At 36.3% G+C, this 13998-nt stretch overlaps 1 protein-coding gene across 5 annotated transcripts in view; it reads left to right on the forward strand.

Moving 5' to 3' along the window:
• Positions 1 to 13998, forward strand: part of ACBD6 (acyl-CoA binding domain containing 6) — a 191253-nt gene that overhangs the window by 111151 nt on the left and 66104 nt on the right. The window contains exon 7 of one of the 5 annotated variants that reach the window (XM_058539940.1): positions 638 to 702. The exons of the other annotated variants lie outside the window; for them this stretch is intronic. Coding sequence (XP_058395923.1) covers positions 638 to 655 — 18 coding nt within the window. The 3' untranslated portion in view covers positions 656 to 702. Of the gene's footprint in view, positions 1 to 637; positions 703 to 13998 lie in introns of those variants that run through there. 5 annotated transcript variants of the gene reach the window in all.

Below are 13998 nucleotides of genomic sequence, written 5' to 3' on the forward strand. Positions count from 1 at the left end.
CTTTTGCTTGTGAGCCTATGGGTCTCTGCCTCCCTGTCTTGAAAGACTGGTGACGATCCAGTCTTATTTTTTCTGCTTTGAGCTTTGTTCTCCAGCTTCCTGCCTCATGTTGCTTCCAAATTTTGGCAGATGTGTTCAGGCTGAGATTTGTTGTTTGAGGCAGACCCCCTTCCTCCAGCAGGACTTTGTCTCTCAAGTATTGCAAGTCAACAGGAGTCCTGTGTGCTTTTTTAGAAACTCTGGCTTTCCACACAGCACTTGAATTCAGAAAATAAACTGTGTGGGAGAGCAGCACTTTGTGTTTGGGACTTCTGAAATTTTTGAATTGTTGAGCCAACCCCACACAACCTCCAAAAGTTTTGCTGATTTGGGGGCCGGCCTGGTGGCGTAGTGGTTAAATTCGGCATGCTCCACTTCGGCAGCTTGGGGTTCACAGGTTCGGATTCTGGGTGCGGACCTCCACACTGCTCATCAGGCCATGCTGTGGCGGCGTCCCACATGTGGAGTAGAGGAAGATGGGCGTAGATGTTAGTCCAGGGCCAGTCTTCCTCGGCAAAAAGAGGATTGGCAATGGATATTAGCTCAGGGCTAATCTTCCTCACCAAAAAAAATGTTTTGCTGATTTTATTTTCCTCAGTGTCATCATTCCAACTGAGCCACTCTCTATCCTCAGCCTATGGACGGAATCAGCAAATGCCCCAGGTAAGAAAGCTGCGAGAGAGAGCCTGCTCCTCTCTGAAGAGCTCTCTGCTTTCGTTCACTCAGTCCTTTTTGCTTCTGTGACTCTTAAAAGTCTTTATAAATACAGTTTTTTTCCATTTACCCAATTTTTTTCAATTGTTGCATTGGGAAAATAACTATTATATCTTCTTCCATCCCACCTGGAACCAGAAACCAGCAATATATATAGTTTTTGTACTTCTTTTTCACTTAATATTATACAGGCACCATTTTTCCATGTCATTCAGTATTTTTCAAAAAGTTTTTTTTGTTTTGATTTTTATAGCTTATCAAACTGAGGGCCTTATATCCCTGGCAGCAGTGGAGCATATGGTATATGCAAGAATATATGAGAAACCATAAGATAAATGTGGTGCATCTTTCCAGAGTATCCATTTTCCTTAAATATTTGAAGAATACAAATACTTTAACTTAGAAGTAGCTCCAAAAATCGTTTGATACATAAACAAGCATAGATATATAATGGTGGAATAGGATATAAAATGTACACAAATTACTTAGATAAAATAAGACTTCAAGGAGATTTTGTTTTCAACAAGGCCATGCAGTCACTTAAGATATTCTTCCAGTTTATTCAACAATTTTTCTCCCAAAAGGAAGTAGTTTTTAATCTTTCTTCTCTTCTTTTTGGTATTCAGATACATAAATATCACTGTCTCTCATTTTCTAATTTTTAAAGACATGTATTGATCTTCTCTTTTTTTGTCTGCCTTTAAAAATACCCTCCCTAGGAGATAGAAAAGGCTTGCCTTCTCCCTTTACTGCCTTTTCTTTATTGTATATGTAGACACTATTCCTGGACATGCAGTATTAAAGTAAATATTTAAATCAGAATGAAAAGGTTAGATGTTTAAGAAAATAAAGAATATACTAGTAGGGCCGGCCCCGTGGCTTAGCGGTTGAGTGCGTGCGCTCCGCTGCTGACGGCCCGGGTTCGGATCCTAGGCGCGTGCCAAGGCGCTGCTTCTCCAGTCATGCTGGGGCCGCGTCCCACATGCAGCGGCTGGAAGGATGTGCAGCTATGACATACAACTATCTACTGGGGCTTTGAGGGGAAAAAGAAAAGAATATACTAGTAAATGAGATAGGCTGTATATCTTTTTTGTCGGTTTATCAAAAATATTTAAATTATTTTTTCAAATTCTTAAATTCTTTTATACATTTATAAGCCCATTTACAAATATATATATAGTTGTCATGTATCTGGAGAAGTTATAAATCATAAGAGCTAAAATTTGAGTCTCAGAATTATTATAGAGGCAGAGTACCTTGAAGCCATGGCATTCTTGTTGAAATGACGTTAATCTAACTGTCACATTAAATCAATTCTAAGATGAACGTTTTACATTTTAACATTTTAAAATTGAGATACATCTTACAGTCACTATTAACCAAATAATGTAGTTGTCATTGCCTGTGTCTGAGTGAAGTGAGTCTAATTAGTTATTAATATTGTCACTTCAGTTGAGTTACATTCGTTGTTGTATTGGCTTTAATTGCCGTTTGAAACATCCAGCAAAATCAGCTTCAGTAGTGGGTGTTGGTCCCCCGTGGCCAGCAGGTCTCAGATGCAGGACAGTTTGCCTCTGCACACCCCTCTCATGGAGGGAACCCCGTCCCCTACTGGAGGAAGACAAATACAGTAATGAGTTCGCCAGGTGCCATATGACATACGCGATTTAAGCAGAGATCAAAAAGTACTTATTGAACCTGAAACAAGGAAAAATATTCCCACACAGGTGATAAGCCATCACAGGCTATGTGGGCTCTTTATCTTTTGGTGAGGAAGTGTTCCAGGCCCAAGGCTCATTCTTATGTGGCTGAGTGGGAGTATGAAGACTGCTCAAGTGAGATGACCTTTCCCAACACTAACATTAACAGTTTATGCTAGATTTTTTTTTTGCTGAGAAAGATTCACCCTGAGCTAACATCTGCTCCCAATCTTTTTTTTTTTCCCCCCTGGCCTGAGAAAGATTAGCCCTGAGCTAACATCTGTGCCAGTCTTCCTCTATTTTGTATGTGGGATGCTGCCACAACATGGGTGACGAGTGGTGTAGGTCTGCACCCGGGATCCAAACCCGGGATCCAAACCTGCGAACCCGGGCCACTGAAGCAGAGCACACGGAGTTTAACTACTCAGCCATGGGGACGGCCCTGCCAGACTTTTTTTTTAAGTCTTTATTGGGAAATAATTTTAGGCTCTATAGCTTAAAAGTTGCAAAAACATGCAGAGTTCTGTGTAGCTCCTCACCCAGATTTCTCTAATATTAGCTTCATACATATCCATAATACAATCGTCAAAATCAGGAAATTAATATTGTATAATATTATTTGAATTTCAGCAGTTTTCCTACTAGTGTTGAAAATGTTTTCTGTTCTTAGATCGTATCCAGTTTGAATTTAGTTATTATTTCTTCTTAGCCTCGTCCAATAGTTCTTCAGTCTTTTCATGTCTTTCATGATCTTGACACTTTTGAAGAGGACGGATCAGCTATTTTGTAGAATGTTCCTCAGTTTGGATTTGTCTAATATTTTCTCTTGATTGGAATTAGGTTTATGCATTTTTGCAAGAATATCACAAAAGTGGTATACCTTTCTCAGTACGTGTATTAAGGGGTTCGTAATGTTAGTAAGTCTTATTATTGTGATGTTAACCTTGATCACTCTGTTAAGGTAGTGTTTGTCTGGTTTCTCTACTGTAAAGTTACTTTATTTCCTTTGTAGTTAATAAATACCCTGGGGAAAGTACTTTGAGACTATGAAAATCCTGTTTTTCCTCAAACATCTGCCACTAATTTTAGCATCCATCAGTGGATCTTGTCTTCAACAGTTATTACAGTGTTTTCATAATGGTGATTTTCTCTTTTCCTCATATATTTATTATTGGAATTCTTCTATAAGGAGGAAACTGACCCTTTTGCCCCACTCCCGGCTCATCTTGTATTTTCCCTGCCCCAGCCCTGGAATCAACCATTTCTCCAAGGATGTCGGGTTCCTTCTATTGAAGAATAGTGTTTAAAAGAAACCAAGATCTGGGTACTGGGTATGCTCATTTCTATCGGAATGTCATTGCTTCTTGGTTCTCTCAGCAGATAGAGGTAGGAAATATGTGTATGTATGCTAATCCATGCCAATACATACACTATATTTCTGTATCTATCTGTATGTGTGTTGAATACTATGTGTTTATAGTGATACCTTCAATTGCACCCCAATACCACAGGGTTTAGTTTAGCCTTTCCTTATTTGTAACTTTTTCCTCCAACAATGAAAAACTCGGCTGTTGTAATTCATTTTGTTCAACTCTAGTGTACACATAAAGTAGTTTCAGAATTGCTAACCTGTACCTATGTGAAACACATTTACTGACTAGATTAAAACATTTATGTATGGTTCATTTTGCCATTAGCCTTACGTTATCCAGTCAAGATACTGTTTTCCAAAGTTACTTAGGTTAGTTCTTTTCTTCCCTACCCCCTTCAGTATGATCATGTTATTCAGGTCAGGTTCATTTGTCAGTTTTTGTATGCCAGTTTAGTTTTTTCCCCACATATTGGTTGGTTTTAATTTTTGTTAATTTTTGGGTTATATGGAACATTACTGTGATTCTGAGAGTCAGAGCTATATAAAAAGATATACACAGGAGCTGGCCTGGTGGCATAGTGGTTAAATTTGGCATGCTCCGCTTCAGTGGCCTGGGCTTTGCAGGTTCCAATCCTGGGTGCGGACCTACACCACTCATCAAACCATGCTGTGGCAGTGACCCACATACAAACTGGAGGAAGATTGACACAGCTGTTAGCTCAGGGCCAATCTTCCTCACACACACACAAAATATATATGTGTGTGTGTATACACACAAAGAATTGTCACTTCCTTCTCATCCCATTTCCCCCTCTTCTTTCCACTATTTTCTCACCCACGCCTTATAGGTAACCGGTCTCTTTTGTTTCTGGCTTATACTTCCCATATCTCTTTTGCACTAATGAGCAGATACATGTACATTTTCATATATCCTCTTCTAATTTTCATAAAAGGTAGCATACTATAGATACTCTTTTGCACTTCATTTCTTTCATTTAATGGTATGTTCTAGAAGCTACTCCATATTGTTTCATAGAGATCTTTCTCCCTTTTTTATAGCTGCATAGTACTCCCTTGTGTGGATGTGCCGTAGTTGATTCAACCACTCTCCCAATATGGGCATTTAGGTCATTTCTAGTATTTTGCAGTTACAAACAATGCTACAGCTGATAACTTTTTGCACGTGTATTTTCATGTTGTTGGACTTATACCTTCAGGATAGATTCCTAAAAGTGGAATTACTGGGTCAAAAGGTAAGTGCATATGTAGCTTTTTTAGGTATTGCCAATTTCCCTCCAGAAGGATTGTACCAAATTGCATTCTCACTAACAATATATGAGAGGGCCTTTTTCTTTACAGCCTTGTCAATAAATTGTGCTCTCATATTTTCAGATTTTTGCCAGTCGGCAACATTTTTGCCGGAGAAATGGTATCTCAGTGTTGTTTTAGTTTGCATATGTGAGTTGTTACATTTTTTCATATGTTTCAGTGCAGTTTTTGTCTGTTCACATTTTTCTTTTGAGGAAGATTAGCCCTTAGCTAACATCGGTTTCCAATCCTCCTCTTTTTTACTGAGGAATATTGGCCCTGGGCTAACATTGGTGCCCATCTTCCTCTACTTTATATGGGACCCTGCCGCAGCATGGCTTGACAAGCGGTACATCAGTGCGCGTCCGGGATCCAAAACTGCAAACCCTGGGCCTATTATACTTCAGTTTTTAAGAATTCTTTTTATGTTAGGCGTGTTAGCCCTTCTTCTGTGGTATACGTTGCAGATATTTTCCCCCAGTTTTTCAGTTGTCTTTTGACTTTGTTTATGGTATCTTTTGTCATATAAAAATTTTTTATTTTTATGTAGTCAAATTTAGCAGTCTTTCTTTTTATTGCCTCTGGATTTTATGTCATGGTTAAAAGCTTTTTCTTGCACCAAGGTTAAAGAGGAATTCATCTGTGTTTTCTTCTAGTACTTGTATGGTTTCATATTTTACTTTTAGATCCCTAAACGTATGGTGTGAGATATGGGCCTAATTTTGTCTTTTTCCAAATGGCTTCCCAGTTGTCCCAGCATCATTTATTTAGAAGTCCATTCCCCAGTGATTTGAGATGCCACCTTTGTCATATACTAAATTTCCTTATGTATTTGGGTCTAATACTGGACTTTGTAGTCTTTTCAAGTAGTCTCTTTGTCTGTTCATGTACCAATACCACATTATTTTTTTTATTGATGCTTTAATAGTTTATAACATTGTGAAATTTTAGGTTGTACATTTTTGTTTGTCCATCACCATGTATATGTCTCCCTTCACCCCTTGTGCCCACCCCTTACCCCCATTGCCCCTGGTAACAACAATACAGTTTTCTCTGTCCATGTGTTGGTTTATATTCCACATATGAGTGAGATCATACTGTGTTTGTCTTTCTCTTTCTGGCTTGTTTCACTTAACATAATACCCCCCAGGCCCATCCATGTTGTTGCAAATGGGACAATTTTGTCTTTTTTTATGGCTGAGTAGTATTCCATTGTATATATATATACCACATCTTCTTGATCCAGTCATCAGTTGAGGGACACTTAGGTTGCTTCCGCTTCTTGGCTATTGTGAATAATGCTACAATGAACATAGGGGTGCATAAGCCTCTTTGGATTGTTGATTTCAGGTTTGTTGGATAGATTCCCAGTAGTGGGATGGCTGGATCATAGGGTATTTTTATTTTTAATTCTTTGAGGAATCTCCATACCGTTTTCCATAGAGGCTGCATCAGTTTGCATTCCCACCAGCTGTGTATCAGGGTTCCTGTTTCTCCACATCCTCTCCAGCATTTGTTGTTTTTTGTCTTGGTGATTATAGCCATTCTAACGGGTGTAAGATGATATCTTAGTCTGGTTTTGATTTGCATTTCCCTGATGATTAGTGATGTTGAACATCTTTTCATGTGCCTATTGGCCATCTGTATATCTTCCTGGGAGAAGTGTCTTTTCATTTCCTCTGCCCATTTTTTGACTGGGTTGTTTGTTTTTTTGTTGTTCAGTTGTGTGAGTTCTTTATATATTATGGAGATTAACCCCTTGTCAGATATATGTTTTGCAGATATTTTCTCCCAGCTGGTGGGTTGTCTGTTCATCTTGATTCTGGTTTCATTTGTCTTGTAGAAGCTCTTTAATCTGATAAAGTCCCACTTGCTTATTTTTTCTTTAGTTTCCCTAGTCTGGGTAGGCATGTCATCCGAAAAGATTCCTTTATGACCAACGTCAAATAGTGTGTTGCCTGTATTTTCTTCTATGAGTTTTATAGTTTCAGGTCTCACCTTCAGGTTTTTGATCCATTTTGAGTTAATTTTTGCAAATGGCGATAGCAGATGGTCCACTTTCATTCTTTTGCATGTGGCTGTCCAGTTTTCCCAACACCATTTATTGAAGAGACTTTCCTTTCTCCATTGTGTGTTCTTAGCTCCGTTGTCGAAAATTAGCTGTCTGTATATGTGTGGTTTTATTTCTAGGCTTTCAATTCTGTTCCATTGATCTGTGTGTCTGTTTTTGTACCAGTACCATGCTGTTTTGATTACTATTGCTTTGTAGTATGTTTTGAGGTCAGGGATTGTGATCCCTCCAGCTTTGTTCTTTTTTTCTTAGGATTGCTTTAGCTATTTGGGCAATACCACATTATTTAATAAAGAGGCTTCATAGAGGTATTAAAGTCTGGAACAGCTATTTCTCTCTCATAGTTTTTCTTTTTAAATGTTTTCCTGGCTGTTCTTGCATGTTTGTTTGTTTGTTTCATATGAATTTTAGTGTCAATTTGTGTAACTCCATAAAATAGCTTGTTGGTGTTTTTATTGGGATTGCATTGAATTTATAAATTAGGGAAAACTGACATATTCATAATATTGAGTCATCCTATTTAAGTATAGGTGATGTCTTTCCATTTGATCAAGTCTACCTTTGTGTCTTTTTAGAGTATTTAAAATTTTTCCTCACATAGGTTTTGTACATTCTTGTTGAATTTATTCTTAAATATTTAATCATCTTTGTTGCTATAAACTGTTTACTAAGCTTTTCAAATAGTGTTTGAGATTTTTAATGCTTTAAACTTTAATGTAGTTCCCATACAATTTATATGAGAAGTCATTGTCTACATTTCACATATTTCAACTGTAAGTGAAGGGGTAAATGTGTTAAATTTTCCTGTTTTCCCTCATACATTGTCCTCATAACCCTAATTAAGGAGTCATTTGAAAAGTCTGGGCTAATGTGTTAAATCACCTGTATGATTTGCTACAGAATTGCTTTAATTCCACTTAAGAATATGCAACTTAATGAAAGTCAGGTGTGAAAACAGACGTTCTTTGCCAAAACACAGTACATTTTGTCATTTGATCTTCTTTTCCTGCTGAGTCCATCATTATGAAAATAGCCTTAGCCTTCAAATTATTTCTTTAATCCTTGATTCTCTCACACATTGTAAAGAGTCCAGTCCTTATACCAGTTTTACTTTCTTCCTTTGTTACTAATATGCTTTGGGTGCTGAAGAAGAAATGTTTGCTAGTACTTGAGCTTAGAACCTCTCCATGGGAAAATATAAAACTCTTCTCTGAAATGAATGAAGTTTTACATAATCTACGGAACCCAACTGAGTGTGTCTGTGGTAGTGAGGGAGATGTGGGGGAATGGAGATTAAATCCAATAGCTGTACTTTTAAAAAATATAGTTGTTTTATTTTTCATTATGGGAATCATTTTCATGTGTACCTATTTCTTTCTTACAAGATTATTTGATAAGAACACTTCCATTTTTAAAGGCTTGATAAATCACTGATTTATGATTTTATGGCATATCCTTTTATACTCAGAACGTGCCTTCCAAATATATGTGGAATTCTTGGCATTTTGAAAGCAGAGTTTGTGCTTTAATTTTGTGTTACTTTTAATATTTAAATTACTACTACACTTAGGCATTTTAATTAAATCTTTTCTTTATGTTCCCTAGAGCCAATCAAAACCCAAAATTTCAATAATCAAAGAAGTAAAAAGGTTTTTACTATGTCAGAAACATCAATTGATAATGTACATAGTTTTTAGGATTCTCTTTATATTTTCTAGAAATCTTAACAATTTCAGTATCAAATACCAAATACTATATCGCAGAATATGAACATTCTTATATAATATTCTTTACATTTTTAAATAATTTTTTATATTTAGGGGGTAAGTCATAAAGTTAGAACAGTATTTTTACCAAATCCTGATCCCACTGATTATTGTTGATATCAACATGATTTAGAATTCTCATTGGCCAATATATAATCTGTCCCAATGGGTTACGGATCAAAAATAAATATATTTGCATATTCTTATTCTTTGCAACCTTGGATTTGCCTTCTCAGTGACATTCTGATTTGTCTGCTTTTAATGCATTAACCAGCTGTAGGGAAAGTGCATTTACCTAAAGACTAGTATTTTTCCTAGATGATGATATGTTTTTTTCTTGATGCTTTGAGATTACTAAATGTTTTAAGTTTCATTTTTACAAATGATTGCTTTCGTGAGTTACTCTCTAATGAAACCCTAAAATAGCAGCCAAGTGCTAAAATGGCAAGTTCTTTGATTTCTCTATGCGAAGAACATGTTTAGAAAGCTGAAAGAAAAGGGAAAATTCCACTGAAGGAAAAGAAATAAAAAGTAAATGAGGTAATCAAAGTCACAGAAATTGATATTGGCAGGTTCTGAATGATATTCCTAGATAAGCAATCTTTCAAAATACTTCTTGTACATTGCTGCTATTCCTTTATTTATTATTAAAATAACATGATCCATGAGGAGCTTGGGGTGACTCTCTGCCTAGCTAATTCTAATTAATCCAGTCAGAGAGAGCAGTAGGGTAAGTGGAGCAGTCTATCGGATTGAAATTCATAACTTAATTGAGGTCAAAGTCCCGGTCTGAGAGAACAAAAGTCTTTTGCTAGGACCAGGCAGATCAATAGCAATAAATATCTGGCTTGGATACAAGTAGCTTATAGTGACAGATTATCTGACAGTGGCCAGAGGTCTTGGTTTTGTTAAGGGCGAAGTCTTGAGCATGCCATGGTTCTTGCTGATGTTCAATCCATACCCATGACACTTGGAGAGAAGTGATACATACTCTCAAGAACTCTTGAAAGTCTTATGTATGAAACTCCAAGTGGCTTCTATTTGTTATTATCAAATGAACATTCTCTAATGATACATTTTTTTAAAATGACAGAGGAGTTTCTATCACATTGCCAGTAAGATCCAAAGAATTTGCAAAGTTGATTAATCTTGAGAGCTAACTTGACCATTAATAATTCAAAAAGAGTGTATGGAATTGCTTTGAGGGAGGAACATAACACATGCTCGTGTTGTCTTGACTTATATATAACTGTAAAAGTTAAGAGGATCATGTTCCATTAACATCAAGGAGTTACTGTTAACTCTTTTAAGTGTAATAATGGTATTGTGGTTGTGTAGGAATCTTCCTTGTTTTTAGGTGCACACTAATATATTTAGGGACAAGATGTCATGATGTCTGTAATTTCTTTTAACCTACTTCAATAAAAAAGAAAAAGAAAAAAAGAAAAGGTGGCAAAATGTTAACAACGGTTAAATATCAGTAATGAGTCTCTACTTTTTTATATATATAAATATTTTCATAATGAAAAGTAACAAAAAAGAACCTTAGGTAATAAAACCATTAGGCTAATGTGTTATTAGGAAAGGTTTCCCTCTGTCCTATTCTGTTCCTGCTTTTAATTTCTACTTAGTTTTCAAAAGCTTGGCTGTTCTTTTATGCATTATATTATTATTTATCCATAATAATAATAATTACTTAATTAGTATAAAACTTTGGCATTTCACTCATCATTTAAAAACATTGCAACTCAGACTCAGCTACCATCTAACTTTGGGAAAAGAACTCTTGAGACCTACAGTTGTTGGCCTTGTAAGGTGCAGAAAGCTTTATAGTATATATTCCATTTCCATTGACACATCTCTGGTCCATACTATCATTCCTTCATGCGTGTATTATGGTGGCAACTTATTAACGTGACTTTTTTGATCCTACATAATTAAGACAAATTAGTCTTCCTTAAGCATCATTATCTAAATGCTACTTCAATATCTAAATCATTTTATTATCAAAGACCTCTAGTAGTTTTTTATCTGTGAATCACTTCTCAACTTTTATGATTGACTCTCAAAGCCCCATCTCTATGACCAAACTGTTTTATCCAGTATTCCTCACTTTATGAAGTTGGTGAGCTCGCTTTTTATATCCAAGAAGTTCCCAGACCTGGATCACCAGAATCAACTATAGATCTTTTTAAAAATAAGCTTCAGCTCCGGAGATTATGACTCAGTAGGTAAGTCGGGGGTGGAGGGTATTGGGAAGATGAGAATCTCAAAATTATAAAATGTCTGCTTTAATTCTTGGGGCCAGGTTTGTAATTCTAAACCCTGTATTCACCTGCCAGTCCTTCAGTGCTACCTATCTGAAGTAGGAGTTAGGATAAAAACAATCACATTAAACAAATTCATTCCTGTGAGTAATCACTAACAACTGTTTAGAGTTCCCAGTTACTGTTGCAGTTCTAAAAGAGAGATGCAAATTTAGATATAATTCTGTTGGCTGAGCACTTGCTAGTTTTGAAATAGTTGTGCAAGATAACGTCTACATATTTGGTCTCTCTTTTTCCTTATAATAATCCTGTGAAATGAATTTTTTCCACATAATAATCCAGTCACACAGTTGGTGCAACGTCAAGATTCAAATCGAAGTTTTCCAATAACAAATGATCTCTGGTAATTTTTCAGTTAGCCTATCAAAATAAAATGATAACATCAAGGCTTTTTAGAGAAGATATTTTTAAGCAGAACAGATAAACAAGGCAATCCAACATAAGGTCATTTTCCAGCATGTTTCTAGAGTTTCTCTCCTTTATTTTGGAACTCACATATTTTCAATAAGTTCATGCACAACCAAAATAATAATAAAACAACAACAACTCTTCTCTAATGGCAATTTGGGGAAACAAAGGTGTAGTTTTTTAGTAGGTCATTTGGAAGCCAAACCTAGTCAGAGACTATCTACTTGAGTTCTAGAACGCATGGTAGAAAAATTCCTAACCAAGGAGGATGAAATTAAAGAACGGAAAACTCAGTTCTCTAGAAAACTCCAATATATTTATAGAATATTCTCCAACAGTTTTATTTAATTAATGTTACTGTATTAGTTGTATTTACTTTATTGTCCACCTTGTGTTGTCTCCAATTGGATTATGAGTTCTTTGAGTGCAGGAATCATGTTTTCTGTTTCTTTAATATTCCTAGCAGTCTCTTGCGTAATATTTGACATATAGTACACATTGAGTAAATATTATAAAATATTGAAAAATGATTGTTCCTTTGTAGATAAATATTTCCCCAACCTGAAACACATACACATGCATTTGCACGCACGTGTGCATGCACACACACACTCCTTTTCCCTATACTTCATTAAAGCATCACCTCTTTTGGGGAGACCCTGACCTAGCCCCCCTCCTTTTCATTCAGCCACAGCCTCCCTTTAGACCTCCTCTTTTGTGCTTCTGTAATATGCTTTGTTTACATCTGTCATAGAATTTATCATTCTTTATTATAATTATCGCCATTCATAAGACTCTAGGCTCCTTGAGAATAGGAACTTTGATATTTTTCTGTTCCCAACTCCTAACACATTACTTGATATATCACTTAATATGTGTTTTATATAAACAAAGAATAAAGATTTAGAATAGCAATAATAATGCCTCAAAGCAACAATGTCTTTTGGAAATTTATGGCAAGAAAACAAGGAAGGAAATTAGGTTAGGAAAACTGGATCTTAACAAGGTTATTTGAATGCTGCATGACTTTCTTGAAACATCTGGCCAGTATGCTTATTTGTTCCGTAGAGAGTTTGAGTGTGGCAGGCCTAAACAAATATACTGTAACACATATATCAGATAGACATTCTTGAGCGGTAGATGCTAAAGACTTTGTTCTAAAGATAAATTAGATGTACTCTTAAATGAAGGTTATGCATTATGAGACCACAATGCCCATGTTGAAGTGACTTATTGCTCTTGACAAATATCTTGGCAGTGGACTGGTTTGTTTCATGTAGCTGTTACTTATCTTTTTCAAACAGTTCTTTATTTTTTATAAATGCAATTTCTTATTTTAACGTACTTTTTAAAATGGTGAATGGGTTGAAAGAAATATAGAGAATCTCTTAAAACTGTGGTAGGAGGTATTTATTTATGACTAGAGTAGAAAGAAGAAAGAGCTGAGGTGTAAGATAGTCATATCTCTGTGTTATTTTCCCCTTCCCAAAATATAAAATTTACATCCACTTGGGACTTTTAAATCACATCTTCCACCAGGAATGCAATTGGCTTCTGTGGACACCAGTCCAGATGGCCCAGCTCACTTCCAGGATCCAACCCCAGGGCAGATCTTGCTGCTGGTATGTGTGCCCCTAGGCCTGGAGGGTGGCCAAGGGGCAAGTGAATGGAAGGTGGGGGAATGGATTGAGCTTGGACATGGGAACTGAAGTGTCTGTACTCATGTTTGTGAGGCCCTTTGTGATGCAGGCTGGAGCCAGGGGTGGGAAGAGAAGGGGGTCTGGAGATCTCCGTCTATACTCTTGCCCCAGGTACACACAAATGTTTGGGGAGGCCTACATACTAGCTTGGTGGTTTTCAGAGTACTCTGGGAATCCCCACAGAGGTACCTACAAGTTTCCTTTCCCACTTCAACTTTTACCTATTTTTAGCTTAGGCGCCTGAATAAAATTTTGTTTTAGAAAAGAGTTCCCCTATAATGGCTTATGAAGATAGAGACAGTCTAGTCCTCACTGTGGGCCAAGACTTGAGTATTATTTAAGTTCTGGGAGCTTTGGAGGCATTTTTAAAATATTTATTGACTAATAAAACAAATATATTCATCCCCTTATGCAAAGAAATCTCTAACTCTCCAAAAAATGTAGGCAGAATTTTCTGGGTTAAAAAAGAAAGACAAATGTCAATGCAAAAGAAGTCTGAAAATTGTGAACAAAGATGATTAAACCAATATTTAAAGATCAAATGTTTTTATCATTTTTTTCTGTTCTACAAAATTTATTTTTATATGTTAGCT

This window comes from Diceros bicornis, chromosome 4 (assembly GCF_020826845.1).
Source record: "Diceros bicornis minor isolate mBicDic1 chromosome 4, mDicBic1.mat.cur, whole genome shotgun sequence".
Taxonomy (NCBI): Eukaryota; Metazoa; Chordata; class Mammalia; order Perissodactyla; family Rhinocerotidae; genus Diceros; species Diceros bicornis.